Genomic DNA, 16,681 nt, shown 5'->3' on the forward strand with positions numbered 1-16,681 from the left:
AAAAGCCGTGCAGGGGCTCAGCCGCAGCCCTCCCAGGGACTTTGCTCCCCCGCCACGAGTGCAGCCGCCCTGCACAGCCAGCGAAGGAGCTGCCAGGCTGACACCCTCCTGGCAAAGCTGCGAGCGCCAGTTTTCCGGAGGGACAAAAAGCGACAAGACATCCGTTAACTTGGAACAAACCTTTTTTAAAATTTATTTTATAGATCACGCCAGCCCGAGTGATCTTTGAATGCTGGTCACAAAAGAGAGATCGCACCGCCTCCTTCGCCTGAAGTCAACCCTCTTCCAGTCTCGGCAGTCTCCTTTCGTTTGGAGCACAAGGAATGGAGAAAGAGAAAACCGCCGGGGGCCCCCCGCTCCCCTGGGAAGCGGAGGGCAGTGAAATCTGATGCAGTTTGATGCTGCCACAGGGCCGGGACAGAAACGCAACGGGCCCTCGTGCGCCCTGCTTAGCCACACTTCACACCCCCTCACAATGCGGGTGCTATTGGTGTTGTAGCCGCCTATGGTTCCCCCCTCTCCGGGAGAGCGCTGGTGTTTAGGCACATAGCTTGGAAAGGACTGTCTGACCTCCCCGCTGCCACCCCTGCTCAGTCTCTAAGGCAAAATACCCTCGTCTCCGATCTGAATCCCTCACCTCCGATGCTTTTGGAGTGCTGGTAACACCACCTCCGCCCTCGAGAAGCTCACGTACTCCCACCACGAGCCTGCGGGGATAACTCCTGTCCTCCGGGGAGCCAAGCGGAGAGGCAGGGTAAGAGGAAAAGAAATAACAAACAGGGGATTGTTCAATCACACAACCCGGGGTTAAAAATCATGATACTGATAATTGAGAGTCCTCGCAGGGCCTTCCTGAAGCCAGAATTCACCACTTCAAAAATAAAGTCAGAAAAACTACCACGTGCTTCCAAACCTGAAAGCACTTCTGCACGTTTGCTGCAAATTCATCGTGACCCTCTTGGCCAAAGAGGGCAGAAGACAATCCCAATCATCTCCACCGTGGCAAAGTTTTGGCCAGCGACTTCTAAAAAACGTTCGGGAAATCCTGGAGTGAACAAAATCAAGGGGAGGTCACGTTTGCCTGGTGTCCCTGTTCCCAAGGTACGTTCCCACCTGGGGTCTCTGTCCGTCGAGGTGAGAAGGCTCTTTTCTCTGGCTCAGGGGACGGACTGAGTGTTCCTGCACAACGCTCTTAATACTGCTGATTGAGCTGCCACAGCCTCCAGAGGCAAGTTGAGAATTGCTCCAGAACGCACCAAACTGACAACAGGAAAAGCAGCAGGATGGGAAGGGGAACAGGATGGGCAAACGACTGCCCGTTTAATTCCGGCTCTAATTAAAACCTTAACTGCTACTAACGTATTTGAGAAGGAGATTTTTTTTGTATAGGATTCCTCAACTTAAGATCAAGAACTGATTTTCAGTTTGCTTCCCCCTCAGGCCTCCAACTAATGAATTTTCTTACCATCATCTCCTTCAAAGCTCAAGTCACTACAACGTGAAATTAAACCCACTGACAAATAGTTTTAGACGGGGGAGAATCCAGAAACCTCTCTGGCACGCGGCCACAGTGGTGAGGAAACAATGCCCTAGGGAGCCACCCCAAACAACGTTGTTTAAACCTTTGCAAGTCCGAAATTTCAGGTGTTGGACAGCCCCTGGGTCTGAGACAGCATATGGGAGAGAGCAGCAGGTCCTGTAGACAGAATGGGGTGAGGGAGGAGGGAGGCAGCTAACTGGCTCTTCTTGCTTCTATCCAGAGTCTCCTCTCGTCTTCATGCACACAAAATATAATAAAAACTAATAAGAATAAAAACTAAGCCCATGATGTACAAAAATGTGTCGACAGGGGGAGGAGGAAGGTGTCAGTTACTCAGTTCTGTGTCTCATCACCTTCATTAGCTTATAAGTTATGCTCCTCTCCATCCTTTCCTCTGGGGAGGAGGGAAGAAGATTCTTCTGCAGCCAATCAGCTGGGATGGATTTTGGTTCAAGCTGCTCTGGATCTTTTGGATAAGAACTGAAGGGAAGGGGAGGAATTCCTCAGAAGCAGGAGGAGTACGAAATTCAGCAGCCACTGGCAGGAGTCACACAGGCTCCCTGAGACTTCACTTTATGGCGCTGACCTCCACGTCGCCGTCCTCCTCCTCCTCCAGCTTTTGACTGCAAAACAAGACGAGACGTGTCAGCGTGCCGTAACCTCTGCATCAGGGTATCGGCACAGAGAGAGTTCAGCACACACATCCAGACCCTGGGGTGGCAGCTGTGACTGATCTGCTGCTGACTGCTGCAGGAAGGAAAAAAGGCAGACACCCCGCGAACAGGAGACAGGCACCCCATGAAGTTTGGGCCATCAGGCCGGGGAGGACCTCATCTCCCAGTATTCTCAGTGTTTAACTCCCGTAAGAGTCAGCAGGAGCCACGGGGCTCAGCATCTGGAAAAAAATGAGGCCTCGGATTCCGTTGGGTTTGTGGGGAATGGAAGGAGAACCCCCCCCCTCCCAGTGCTCTCTTGCTAACATGACCCCAGATCCAGCCAGCAAACCCACCACTCTCTTTGAAAGCAGCCAGGTACCTTATTGCCCTCACGGACGTGGGGCTCTTCATCCAGAGCAGGCTGAGGGGAAGCAGCAAGGAGAGAGAGACAAAGGTAAGCAAGAGCAAAAGCAATGCGGACTCTCAGGGGAAGGGACAAAAACATCAAGCTAGGAGCCCTTCTTATAACCACGATGATTCCACAGCAAAGACAAGGAGGAGATGAGGGATCAAGAAGGAACAAGTGTACGTGCAGGGAAGAACCTCTGCCAGAGGCCCTCTTTCAGCAGCCAGCCTGGCTCAAGAGGCTGAGACCTGACCAATGGCAACTACAAGTTGAAAGGAAGAATGCTGACCGACTGTCTTGACACTTTCAGTTTCAGGAGCTTTGGTTTTCTAGTAAAAGGAAATCCATGTGATAGAGCTGATAAATAGCTACCCAAAGCTCGCAGCTAGAATGGGATTTCCGTTCCTTTCACACGAGAACAGTGGGGTGTCCTTCACAGACAAGCTGCGATGGGAAGACTTAACCGACAAAACACCTTGGACTCATCTGTCTAGAGATGAAAGGCCTTTCCTCCTCCTTGGCCATCCCCATCCTCCCTCCCTGAGGGCAGATGGCTTGTGCCCGATACCACTATTTAGGTTGTAGTTTCTCCCGTGGAGGGATGCCCTACCCCTCCTTCACACAGCAGTCTCCAAGCATTTTGTAGACACTTCACTGCTTCAGCTACTGGCTATATGGAGGCACTTTTTCACTACGGTACAGCCAAGCAGTGAGATGTTGCCAAGTGCAGTTGCACGGTCTTCCACCTTGGAGATTTTCATGACAGGACTGGATAAAACCCCGAGCAACCCAGTCTGACTTCACAGCTAACACTGCTTAGAGCAGGACATTGGACTAGACACCTCGTGAGGTCCAAGCTGAATTGTCCCGGGACCCTGCACTGCTAGCTGCTGCAAGGTCAGCCATGAAAAGTCATCCAGTTGTTTTCTGCTGTGAAACTACTTATATTTCCCTCTGTTCCTGTCACACATCGAGTCCCAAGGCGACTGCAAAGGTATGAAAGGAATAACACTTGTGCTTTAGAGCATCCTTCCTCCGGGAGCCACAAAACAAGATGCAAACAGCTACAAGAGATGCCCTTTCCCTCACTCACCGATGGCTGCAGGGCAGTGGGTGTGGGCGGTGCTGCGGCTGTTGAAGGGGCTTCGTCCCCCGCCGGTGGCCCCCCAGCTGCCATCCCAACCGGGGGAACACCATCCTCTCGTTTTGTCACAGCTCCCTTCTTTGTTGACTGCATCTTGATCTGCTGGGGCTTGGAGTTCATCGGCGAGTTATTGGTGGTCTGCAGTAACTGCGTGTTACAGAGGGAGAGGGCAAAAGCAACATTAAAACAGCAAGGCTCACTGTTCCTTTTTAACAAGCAGCCTTGGGACAACTGACACCGACGTACATCAGCAGAACGCAGGCAGTAGCTGTTCAAAGAAACCCCCAGTTGCCCTCAAGAACCCCTACGGAGATTAAAGTGCCGCTCAGCTGAAGTGACACGCAGCCCTCCAAAATGTGACTCAAAGGGAGCAGCTGGAAGCTATCAGAGACCAGGCCTTAAAAGTCAGAGGCATCTGGGTCACCCCCAACCTTCTCCTTCCCTCATTTGCACCAGCCAAGACCCACCACAGAGCAAAGCACACCGGTCGTCTGCAACCCATGGCAGGGCTGACGCTCGCCATCGGAGGACGGGCTGCTCCCTCAGTTCTCCTGCTGGCTTCGCAGCACCAAAAGCAACTAACGGGCAAAAAATAATAATAATAATAATAATAAAATTGGACTCTTCAGCCTTTACCTTAGTGATGGTACCCACAGCTTTGGTGCGGCCTTCACGGAAGACCAGCCGCTGGTCTATATGCAAATACTCCGGGGTTTTGATGAAGCGAAAGTGCACCGTGGCTTTGTCCCCTGTCCGCAGGCAGTCCTTGTCCATGCTGAGAATCGTGGCCGTCTGACGGATGCTGCCGCAATGCACTGCGAATGGAACGCACAAAGGCTTTTAACAGCCGGTGCCGTTAGTGGAACGAGCTTCAGAAAGACATCTAAGGCAGCTCTTGATGCTTTACAGCTAACGGTGCTGAGTTTGAAGTGTAAAAATCTACTGCACACCATAGAATACATGGGTCAGGCTTTGTTCGGTCCTCCCAAAGAAAATACATGTAAGCTGGAACACTTACTTGCGAACAGAGACTTTCCTGGAGCACCCATACCAGAATCCTACACATCAAGAGGCTGAGCTAGGTGGCAGGACCCAAAACGAGTCTCTCTGCACTGGAAGCTTAAGAACCTTTGCTCTGTGGAAACGTGGCTCAGGCACGCTACAAGTACACTTGGAGCCCCAAATCGCCTTTTCACATATTTCTCCTCGCTACTTTTCTCTGTAGAATTCCTCCCCTCTCTCTAATGGGCTGCTGGGACCATTAAAACAAGAACTACAGCTTCCATTCAGCTTGACAGAGCCATCGGCAGCGAAGAGACCTTTGCCTGGAGCTGATGTAAACTATTACTGCTGGGAAACAAAGATGAGACGACACTGTGACACATACCCATGGCCTGATACCGCGGGCTGATGGTGGTGGGGTGATGGAGCACCAGGATCTCTGCTTCAAACTCCCACGACGCTTGTGGATTCAGGCGGGGTGACACCATTACCATCCCTTTCCGGATGGAAGAACGCTTGATCTGAAAAGCAGTGACACAAAAAAAAAAACGTTAGCATGATCCTCCAGAGAAGAAATTTGCTTCTCTGGCTGACTGCATCCAGCAGGATCCTGAGGGATTTCACAGATCCTAACTCATGCCCAGCAAAAGGCAAAGCAATAGCTGATTAGCAGTAGGCAACAACATTATGCAAAGGCTGCAAAAATCAAGTTCGGCTGCAATTTCTGATCAAGTTTTAGTCAGAGTGTAAATACCTTGCCCAGGACACTACTGCTGCTGCAGCACAGACTTTTTTCTCTTTGTTACACATCTCCAACGCTATTCCTCGTTACCCTGGGTCTCACTGCTCTTACCTGGCACCTGTTAAGTGGAACAACCAGGACATGGGACCGACAGGGGTTCTATGGGATTTTTCTGTGCTGTGAAATGAGGTGGCTGAGGTTTGCAGAAGCAGACTGCTTGCAGCACAACTCCAAGAGCATTCTAAAGTTACAGGGGCGGCTCCTGTTCTGGGGACGTGGAACAGCTCTTCTCACCTTTTTCAAAGCGAAGGAGGCAGTCTGGCCTCCCCGCACCTCTTTGACAGGCATTCTCTTGCGGTGGATGGACTTGACAGCAATAGGTAGGAAATTGCCCAGAGGATCCGGCCCCAGCAGCAGGGTGTCATTCAGCTTGATGAGGCCTCTCAGTGTCGTCCCAGACACAACCGTTCCTACACCCTGTACCAGAAAGGAAACAACAGCAGTCAGGTTTACTCGACCACGCTAGCAGATGAGCTCTAGAACATCCCCCTCTCTAAGGAAGATACCCGTTTCAACCTAAAACACAGTGGAAAATTCCTAAAATGCCAGGTCCCTTACCGGGACAGAGTAAGTATCATCGATCTGGAATTCTGCTGGTTCTTCTTCCCTGTAACTGGTCCGTGGAGACAAGAGATTAAGAAACATCTTCAGCAAATCTAGGTTCTCCCCAGTGACGTTTGAAATCTGGAAAATGGGGCACATCCTGTAAAGGAAAATGGAGGAAAATGGAGTTAGTTCGCTTCCCTGCCTGGGATTCCGTGTGTAGGAAGACATCCAAAATCTTGGACTGTATTCAATACACAGTGCTAGGAAGGGAGAGCCTGGCAAGCAGTCAGATGCACAACACCCCACGTTCGAAACCCTGCAGCATTGTCTCTGTCTTCTAATGACATTCGGGAAAAGGTGTAAGGTTCCGGGACTGAAGGAAGCTGAGCGTACCCTGCCATCTTCTGCAGACTGCCCAGCAGCAGCCCCTCGTTTCTGCCTCAGAGGGGAACACAAGCGGGTCAGTCCCAGAACCAACACATTCTCAGGGAATCAACACACCACATGGCAAATACAACCTGAACACATCTAGGCAACGGGACCCTCTCTCTGAATCTTCTCACCCAGTCTCCAAATAGGACCGAAAGAGCAACGACTCTCCTCTGCTCCCGTTACCTCTCTGAGCTGAAGTTGGAGGCTGTTACAATGACATCATCCTTGCTCTGAACCAGCACGGGAATCTTCCTGCACCCTGGGGACTTCAGCAGTCGCTGTAACAGCTTCAGGGTTTCTTAAAGGGTGAAACGAATATTGTTAGGGCAGCATCTCCCGCCTTTACAAATCGCTTTTGTTCGGTTTCCCGAAGGGAGGCTGGTACTCTTGCCACAAACAGACAGGAGAAGACGGCTAAAGGTGTGTGAGTGCCACTACGAGTTTGCCGCAGCCAAGGTGGGACTTAGGAGCCATTCCATTTTCCATTGCATGCCGGCTGCCAAGCGACACAGTACAGGAACAGACACACAGGTTCGCAGCTACACGTGCAATGCTGTGAAGTTTTACAGCTGTCTGGTAAGTAGCTTTAAGTAGTTACAAAGTATTTCCCCTTCCTATAAAGGATTTCTCGCATTGAATTCGATCAATGAAAATCGTCAGCACTCAGGAACTGGAATATTTGAGAATACGTGAATTAGAAATCAATTTTGACCGAACAAACCTCAAAACACTTTGGCTGGCAATCAACCTGCCAAAGAAGGTTAGAGAAGAATGAGGAGGGTAAAGATCATCATCACAGGCTAGGGGGATGCAGGGGGAACAGATCCAGAAGTAACTGTTTTGGGACAAATCTCCCAGCTCCCAGTTTTGATCTCCTGCCTATTTTTATTTTATTAAGCCTCAGATCTGTCACCCAGCAGGGGTGCACCAGCATCAGTCTCCTGCAAAGTGCCTTAAAACACATGAGGGAAAAAAAAAAAAAAGCTAACAATGGTTTAAAAGAGCAAATCATTTATATTCTCCAATTGTCATCCAATTAGAGGGGTTTTGTGAACAAATCATTGCCTATGGGAGAGTAATGTTTTGGGTACAAACACAAACATTTAATCATGCCATCTGCTCTTCACAGATAGGTTTGAGCCAAATCTTGTGACTATTTAATTTAAACAGAACATGACACAGGAGCAGCTTCTCCCAAGAGAAGCTCTTCTCACCGAGCCAAGCATTCTCTTTCTTCCCTAGCTACTGAGTTATGGTCAGGCCTTTCGTTTATCTGCCAAATCTCTATTACAGAGGTATTCAGATCACCTTTTGATCACACGCTTCTGTTTACCTGAAAAACATTCAGGATTTTTACAGAAATGAACTAACTACGGACAGTACTGGGAAGATCCACTTTCCCGATCGCCAGGACTGCTTATCACAAAAAGCATCACTCCAATTAACCGCAGCATGTTCCTGACGGTGTGAGAAACACATCGAGAGGATTTTATAGGTGAGAGTTGGTCACAACCTGAAAAAACGTGAAGCATAGGTTAAAGGGCCATTGCTGGGGTTAGATGTGCTGTTTTAACTGCTGCTAAGCATGGAAGTTGCAGGAGGTACCCAGGAGCTGCCCCTTCAGCTAGCTGCTGCCAGAGAACAAGTCTGACCACAGCTAGAGATCACAAACTGCAGGCCAGAAGGAAGGCAGATTTCCAAACTTTCCCTCTGGGTATAAATTCCCCCAGAAAAAGCAAATCCACCACCCCACCTGTACAATTCTTCCCCTAGAGTTAAAAAAAAAAAAATCCTACAGCAATGTTGTTGTTGCCCAGCTGAGCCCCCCAGTCTGGTAACTTTGAAATGCTGACTACAAGTGAACTGCCTTGCAGAACGGGCCAGGGAGAGCTAGGCTGGATTTCTGGAAGGTGTTTAAGATGCAGTCAAACCCAGACAAAGCAGCTTTCCTCCAGCAATGACTCCTCAACCCAAACAGAGGACAAGAGCGCACACAGAGGTAAGGAACACGCCTGGAGAGAGCTGGTAAGATTCACCTTGTAGGATGTTGGCAGGGCACATGTCGATCTTGGTCACCACAACAAAGACGGGAACGTTGAGTGCAAGGGCCAGGCCCAAGTGCTCCTTGGTCATCCCTACAATCCCAGCATTGCTGCCAACCTACAGCAGGATACAAACACATTCATGTCAGTGTTCCTCCTGCAGAGAGCTGGGTTACAGAGAAGCTCTTGCATCAGACACGCAGCAGGCTGTGATTAGGTTGCAGCCCCAGCTCCCTTTGAATGCTCATGGACACCAAGAACTCACTTCTCCAGTTCTAACCAGGTGTTCTGGAATCTTGAAACCTTTCCATTTTCAAGAATCATACATCTCGGACCTCTTTGTGACTGACTGTCCTGGGACACTTTGCCTCAGAACCCTGCATAAAATCCCCACTGGCTACTGCTCTGCACCTCTGGGGGATGCTGCCTCCCTCCACAACGCACAAGGACCTTGCAGAAGGAAAGAAGTTGAGGCTGTAAAGCTGTGAATGGCGCCCTTGATGCTGTTACCATGTATTTTTCTTGCTACCTACCATCAGCATGCAGAAGTCGGGTAGATGGCCGGTCATGCCAAAGACAGTGGTCTTCAGGTACTTTTCATGACCAGCCAGGTCAATGAAAGTAATGACCTTGGTGGATTTCTCACAGATCTTTGTCCACTCCAAGCTGCCGCCGTGGCTGTCGGGCTTGTTCACCACGTTGCCCTCGCTGTCGAAGCCCAGGATGTCGTTGCCCACGCTGCTGGTGCGGCCCGACTCAATCTCGTGCTTGTGGCGGAAGAGCTTTTGCCGAGCAAAGCCTCGGCCGTTGTCGAGCTCACCGTGGGTCAAGACACCCAGCAATGTGCTCTTCCCTGCATCCACGTTGCCAACCACTGCTACCCTGGAAGGGAGAGGAAAAAGGAGCCTGGTAAAACCTGAGACCTGAAGGAAAAGAGACAAACAAACAAAAAACCGAATGCCACTGCTACTGCAAATAATAATCTCCCTAACCTGCAAATGGAAACGTGAAAACGTTAGACCTTCAGGAACAGAGCAGAGATTCCTTCACAGTTAGTTAACAGGGATAATCGGGATGTGGAAGACTGTGGAGATATGTCGCTGGTGCTCACAACACAGCTGAATCCAAAATTGCTTGGTGCTATACAGAACCCCTCTCTCTTCCAACTCCTGTTCACTGCCATCAAATACATATGCTGGGCCAATTCAAAAAGAAAAGTCTAAATCCCAGTTTGGGCTAGAATCCCTCTGCCTTTTTTGTACTTTTCACGTCCCGCCAAGTGCCAGGGAGAGCACAGAAATTTAGATGGCTGTTCTCAGAAAAGGCAAAGCTCAAACAACACAAACCCTTTAGGGGGAAAACCCTTTCCTATAGCCATCTCCTTCTGCCTCTGATAAAGGTGACAATTACGGCTGTTGGCAGATGTTGGAAATCCATCCCCATCCAAGTCTGGGCAGGCTCTCAAGTCAAATTACAAAAGCTATTAGATGTCCATTAGAAGCTGACTTGAATCATCACAGTCTTGGAGTAGAATGGAAACATTAGTCAGAAGCATTGTATTCTAGCAGCGTGCGTATATGCACACACACACGTGTGCACGTGTGGCTCCCTGCTGGGATTCAAGCACACAAAAGATCCCTAAACTGCGGGGTTGTCACCCAAACAACAGCCCTCAGCTAACCAGAGGCAAACCTTCACAGTCTGTGCACAAAAGAGAGAGCAACAACAACAAGAAGGAGATTTCGTTAGCAAGGAGTGGCGAAGCTCAGCTCCCTTTGTTGGGCAGCTCCAACACCCAGACTGGAGTCAGCGTTGCTGTCTCAGCATCACAGCCTGCTCACGGGGTAAAAATGTAGCTGGGCTGCTGACTAACCCTGTACCCGCCCGGCTCCTCACCTGACCTCCAGGAAGTCGTTGTCACCCACGCGTTTCCGAACCAGGTAGTCCCGCACCTTGCCCCCCGCCTCCTGGTGCTCCCGCAGGAGGATCACGTCTGCCTCGATTTGCTCTGCCATGCTCTTCAACGTGGCATAGGACGCTTCCATGTCTGCCTCGCTCAGACCGTACTCGGTCCCATCTAGTTATGGGGTTGAGGAGACAAAGGACAGACAGTGAGAACCACCCTGCCAGAGGCAGCAGCGATTCCATTCCGACTTTCGCACCCATCAGGATCCACAGGGGGACCGGAGACATCAGCCATGTGAACAGAACAAACGTCCTTTGTCAGAGAGAAAAAAGGATGGTCTTCACTTTAAGTCCTACAGAAATATTACAAAAACACCCCCTTTCACCTTCTTTCCTCTTTTTACAAACAAAAACTTCGAGATTGGCAACAAGAATGTATTTCTGTCACACTCCCTTACTTCACGAGCTGAAGGTAATTTGCGTGCACTTTCCTCGGCCTGACAGAAAATCTCTTCTCACGTTACAACAGAGGAAAAACCATAAACAAAAGGAAAGCTGCGCCTGAAATATCCCCATGGTTAACCAGTAAAATGTGGAAGCAATTTAAACTATCAGCTTACTCCATAAGAACCACATCCCAAGTCCACTTCTTCTGCAAATCTGGCCCGTGCAGCAATTCCTTTAGCCCCCACACGCTCCAGTTAAAACAATGGTTTTGGCCTGCCCCGCTGCCTTCAGCCTGGCGCTCGAAAGAAATGCTGACGCGAGCACGAGGCCAGAAGAAACAAGGAGGCCCTCTTGCCTCTGAGCAGCCCACCCAAGCAAAGCCTGCAGGAACCGACCGGCAATTTAACCGCCGCGCAGCTCTAAAGCAAGCAGGGGTGCGGGGCCGTCTCCAGCCTAGCTCGTGATCATCTGAGGAGTTGTGGAGGTGGCGGGGAAAACAAACGGCACCCTGCTTGGGGTCCTGAGTCACGGAAGGGGAACGGGAAGTAGAGGACAGGTGAGTAAGAGCTGAGGGAGAAAGGGAAGGGTCAACGCTGATGAAGCAGTGAGCACCAGCAGCCTTCAGTGGCCTCTGAGGCATCTCATTGGGCACCCAAGGTGATCGATATCGTAGATATTCAAAAACGAATGAGAAAGTGGCAGAGATATTTGTATTTTTTTTCTAGGAGATGCTGTTTCCAATAGCCTCAATCTCCAGAAAACCTCAGCTACGCGGTGGCCTGAAATGAAATGAGAAGTCAGAGAGGAAATTTCAGTTTCAAAGCACGGCCGTGCTCCACAGCCTGTTATGGGCACGGGATGCAAATATGCCAGTTGTGAACAGGAACAAAAAGGCAAGCTGTGCTAAACTGCTAAAATCTGCAAAGGCAAATGACTGCGGTCACACCCTGGTAAACGTGACATTAAAAGCTTCACGCTGAGAGAAGGAAAACCCTCCCCTCCGCGGCACATGCTTCCAAGGAAAGTCAGCAGCATGTCTTTTGGCCACCTGAAGCATCTCCAATATAGCCCTGTGGGGTGAAAATATTATTTACAATGGAGAAGTGACGAGAACAAGACACAACACGGCCTTCATCAGACATCGAGGAAGTCTGTACTAAAACTGGTATTACAACATTGTACCCTCCATCTTCTGCTGTTGTTCCCAGACAACTTACGCCTCATTTCCGAAAAAGACCGGAATGATTTTACACAAAAAGTTCCTAAGGCAGTTGCTGGTGGGGTTAAAAAAACAACCAAACAACTCCCACACGTGCTGTTGTATTTTATGGAGGTTTCCAAGTTCTTCTGGAGGAGTCAGTACTCCTTTCAGCAGCAGTCGTTAGATGAACTAGGGCTTTCCTTGTGATTTTCACGTTTTCTGTTGTTTTCCCGAGGAAGCTGCACTCACCTGATCCTTGTCCAACGACATAGATGGTCTCCCCACACCCCTCATCGATCCTCTCTGACATCTGCCGGAGCAAACTGTCGTACTGCTCTGAAGTTGGACTCACCATCACCAGCTGGAAAAGACATTAAATATCCAACATGCAGATGTCAAGGAAACTATTTCAAAACCAGCTTCGGCTACAAGGCCAATCAATCAGCGAGCTTTATTGAGGACCGTGCTTTATTTTCAAGACCAGCTTCGCTGACTACTGTTTCCTTGTGGTTATTTGTCCAAGCTCAGACTTCATTTACACTGGAAAATTTACCTCAAAGCAAGTAAGCAGCAGCAGTTTTGCAAGCCAGCAGCTGCGTTACTAACAAGCTTTGACTGCAGCTACTGCAACAACCACAACTTCCTTTGCCCTTCCCTACCGTGGCATGAAGAGAAGGAAAAAGCAGACAAAAACAAAGAGGAAACTGAAGACAGGAAAGTGCTTTGGGAAGGGTTTTTCCCAGCACATCTTTGTGTTTAGCACCGCTTCTGGCAAAGAACTGTGCCACTTGTACAGCACAGCTGAAGAACTCGTGCAGAAGCCTCCAGGGAGCAGCCACATCGGTGGGCTGGCAGAGCCAGGAGACCTTCATCACCCCTTCAGGACTGCGTGGCTACCGGCTCTCTGGCTGCCTCTGCGGTTACAAATCCGCGGGTGGCTGAGCATCCCGGTACAGCAGCTCAAATGCTGGGACTGAGGAAGGCACTGCTGTTAAAAACGCAACACAACCGACAGTTGCAGAGGTATGGATAGCTCTGCGGGTAGGCAGTCCCGTGCCACCCTACAGCACTCCATGAAATCCGTATTCCCACCAGCTGTTCTTACACGTACGTTCCAAAATCACCCCCAGAAAGATGCATTTCCCTCCACTATGCGCCCAGGCCAGCCTGAAACTGGTGCTAGATGTTCCTAAAGCACGTGGCTTACAGCAGTTCACGACGGTTCCATCTGAAGCCTGCCCACCATTCTCTCCTCAAACCACCTGTACTCAACCTAAACGCGTACTCAGGCAGGAACTACCGTTGCCACCTACTACTGCGTAGGTGATGAAGACTTTTGTTAGAAAGTTAGAGCGTAAGGGAACCCCAGATCCCCTAACTAAAGCAGCTTCAAAACCATAGCGGCACACGCACCTGGGAAAACGCAGCACAGACAGCAAGTGCTAATTAGATGGCTCAAGGCAGCCAAAGCAACACGTTCCTGAAACGCTAACGGTCACTCGGAACACGTGTCTGTCTGTGAGGGGCAGACAGCTGAGAGACAACCGCCTTCGTGTGCCTGCTCAGGTGCATGCCCTACCTACGGCTTTGAACGACCTGGCGTGGTTTGCAAAGCGCCAGGGGTAGCAAAGCGCTCTGATCCGCAAGGCCACGCAGTCTCTTCCGCGCGTCGATGAATTGGGTTTTGCCTTTATTAGTTGTTTGTTCTGGTTTTTGGTTTTCTTTTTTCTTCTTAGAGGAGACCGTGGGGTGCATGTGTACTGAGAGGAGAACCGGCAGCTGTTCAGGGGCTGGATCGGGGCAGAACGGAGGGCTGTGTGTTTACACGCAGGGCTCGTTTTGCCTAGCGAGCACTTTCAGGAATTCCTGGAAGCACAGCAGGCAGGCTCACCGCTCAGGCCAGTGCACAAGCAGAGGCTGGGGTCCCAGGAACATCTGTTCAACAGGTCATTATATTAATAAAGATCAATAAAATAACAGAGGGGCCATCAGCGTAGAGGCCACTAACTTCCGTTCCTTCAAGTTTCAGCACCAGTTTCATTTTTCAGCTATTTCAAATGCTTCAGCCACGCGTTGACCCAAGCGTCGGGGGACACTCCAGCCGAGCAGCTCACTGCAGCCTTTCTCCACGGTGCTGGGCAGGAGGCTCACGCAGCACATCAGCTTGTAGCTGATAGGATCTAGTAGGATATCAAATAAGGATGCGTAGAGCAAACGTCAGCTTTCACGGATCACACCTTCTAGCGTTGTTCCGTATTCCTCATAGCTGCTTCTGCAGTCCCCAGCCCCCCAAACAGTTCTGCAGTTTCCTAGGTCACTGCAAGACTTTACTTGAAGATCTCTTTAGCTAGCTTCCTAGATAGCTGGAGCCTGTTCTTTGCAAACTCCTTGTCAGAGAGGCCCTCTAGCTTTTTTCTTCTCCTTGTACTACGCATTCTTGTTTTTCAGAGGTTTTCACCGCGTCAAAATTTTTCACTTCAGTTCTTTCAACTTTGCCAGGGATCAAGCAGTTAATGGTAGGAGTCCTGCGGGTCCAGGAACTTCAGAACTCCTATAGGGCAGAAAAGCAACAACCAGTTATTGTTCGATTTTCACGACAGCAGAAAAACATAAAAACTCACAAGTCTGAGATGCCGTCTCTAAAGTCCCACCCCGATCTCTGGGGAGGGGAGCACTTTTTCCCACATTTCCTCTGGTCAGCTTTAGGATTAACACACCCTGGAGTCGGGTGGCAGCTGCAACGGGCTGAGCTTACTCCAGGCGACAAGACGGACCGTGCCAGTCCGCACTGCCCGTCAGCAAGCAAGAAGCAACCAATTTGCGCTGATGAATGGAACTGCTCGCTCGATCGACTGACAAGGCGTTTTGCGCTTGGTAACAGAATCCCGAATGTTCTCCTCTAAGAAGAGCACACCTTACAACGAACGTGCTGGGCTCAGCGGGAGGACCGGGAGAAAAGTATGCGACCCAGTGGTGAGGTGGCTCAGACCTGGGCAGAAAGCTAGCATACAAACTGACGGCAGGGAGAGTCACTGGTTTAAGCAGGAAGTGGCAAGCAGCAATTAACTGGGAAGACGGAGAAAATGGGGGGTGGAAGGGGAGAGAGCAAGGTAGCTACTGCCTGTGGGGCTGCTGTTCTGAGCACATAGCAGGGGACTAATCCGGGGAGACGGGGCAGAGCTCAGTCTTAGCTCTCATCCGAGATGGGGATGAATCACAGTCTTAGGGAAAAGATGGCATGTTTACACTGCTGTACAGAAAAGTAAACTGTAATAAAGGTAAACGCATATATGTATACTTACCTATTGCTTCCACAATGCCTGCAGTTTTTTAGGAACGGAAGACTGGCTGACAATACAAACGGAGGTAGTGGGAGAAAGGCTTTCTTCTCTCTTCAGCAGAGCTGTGCTCAGGTTCCTGGCTGTCAAGGATCAGTGACAGTCCTCAGTGTCCTGCGCCCTCTTCCGCATCAGCCACATCGAAGACAAAGCACAGGTGGGTATTGGCATCCTGTATTAAAATCTTGTCCAGCTCATTAAGACGCGAATAGGCGGCTCAACAGGTTGTGACTTTTGCGCTTTACTTCCTTATAAGACATCTTCGTAACGTTTCATACGGCACTGCATTGGGTCATGCCCTTAAAGAGAAAGGTACCTAGATCCACACGCTACAATTTATTCACTTCTGAGGGCAAGGAGATCCGGGGCTTTGGAATGGAAGCAGATAGAAGAGGGGTGGCAGAAAAACACAAGGGAACTCCAGCTAGTTTTGGATGGTGTAACCACAAGGGGACCCGACCGAGCTGTCACCAGACTTTAGAGCGGAGCACGGCTGCGGGACGCACCGATCCCTCAGCGGGAAGGGCTGGCAGCTCGAAGGGCACCTCGGCAGCCCGTGTGAGGCACGTATTATCACCACAACCCTCGCCGCAAGATGGAAGAGGGAGCAAGACCTGCCCCAGCCCGGCCACCGCGACCCCGGCGGGGCCGAGCCGAGCCCTCCTGGGTCTCCTCACACCGCGATCAGCCCCGAGCTCGGCCCTGAGGGGGGATGAGGGGGATGAGGCGGGGCAGCCGCCCCCCGCCGGGGCCTACCTTGCTGGTGAGGTCGACGTCGGGCTCGCCGTTGAGCCCTTCGCCGTCCTCGGCGTCGAAGGAGGAGGCGCGGCGGGGCAGAGCGGCGGCCGCCAGCCGGGGCCCCCCGCCCGGGGAGCCGGGCTCCGGGGCGAACATGCAGGCCGGCACCGGGGAGCCCCCCAGCGGGGAGCGGCTCCGCTCCGCCGCCGCCATCTTGCCTGCCCCGGCCCTCCGCCTTCCGGCGGCCCCGCCCCCCGAGGGGAGCCAGCCAATGGGAGGCGGGGTGGTCAGCGTGTAACCATGGAAACGGGGGTGGGGCTGTGAGGGCGGGGCAGGGGGACACGCCCCCGCGGAGCGCGGGGCCAATGGGAGAGGCGCTGCCGGCTTCGGGTTGTTTGCGGTGTGTACACAAGCAGCGGGGCGCGCGCGACGTGTCGGGGGCTTTGCGCCCAATGGGAGGGCCGGGCGTCTTGACGAGCAGC

At 51.1% G+C, this 16,681-nt stretch overlaps 1 protein-coding gene across 2 annotated transcripts; it reads right to left on the minus strand.

Moving 5' to 3' along the window:
* Nucleotides 1-164: 164 nt before the first annotated feature.
* GTPBP1 (GTP binding protein 1) lies at nucleotides 165-16,453 on the minus strand. 2 transcript variants are annotated; one of them, XM_035339117.1, is made up of 13 exons: nucleotides 16,218-16,453; nucleotides 12,373-12,484; nucleotides 10,467-10,647; nucleotides 9,104-9,452; nucleotides 8,565-8,688; nucleotides 6,712-6,826; nucleotides 6,109-6,253; nucleotides 5,785-5,967; nucleotides 5,134-5,269; nucleotides 4,383-4,561; nucleotides 3,696-3,893; nucleotides 2,576-2,617; nucleotides 165-2,163 (listed from the first exon to the last, which is right to left on the minus strand). In XM_035339117.1, the coding sequence occupies exons 1-13, from the start codon at nucleotides 16,410-16,412 to the stop codon at nucleotides 2,068-2,070; spliced, it is 2,055 nt and encodes a 684-aa protein (XP_035195008.1). In that variant the 5' UTR covers nucleotides 16,413-16,453; the 3' UTR covers nucleotides 165-2,067. The 2 variants fall into 2 exon arrangements, with proteins under 2 accessions (XP_035195008.1, XP_035195019.1); XM_035339128.1 differs by lacking the exon at nucleotides 2,576-2,617 and having other exon boundaries at nucleotides 16,218-16,412.
* Nucleotides 16,454-16,681: the final 228 nt, after the last annotated feature.

Source organism: Oxyura jamaicensis, chromosome 1, assembly GCF_011077185.1.
Source record: "Oxyura jamaicensis isolate SHBP4307 breed ruddy duck chromosome 1, BPBGC_Ojam_1.0, whole genome shotgun sequence".
Taxonomy (NCBI): Eukaryota; Metazoa; Chordata; class Aves; order Anseriformes; family Anatidae; genus Oxyura; species Oxyura jamaicensis.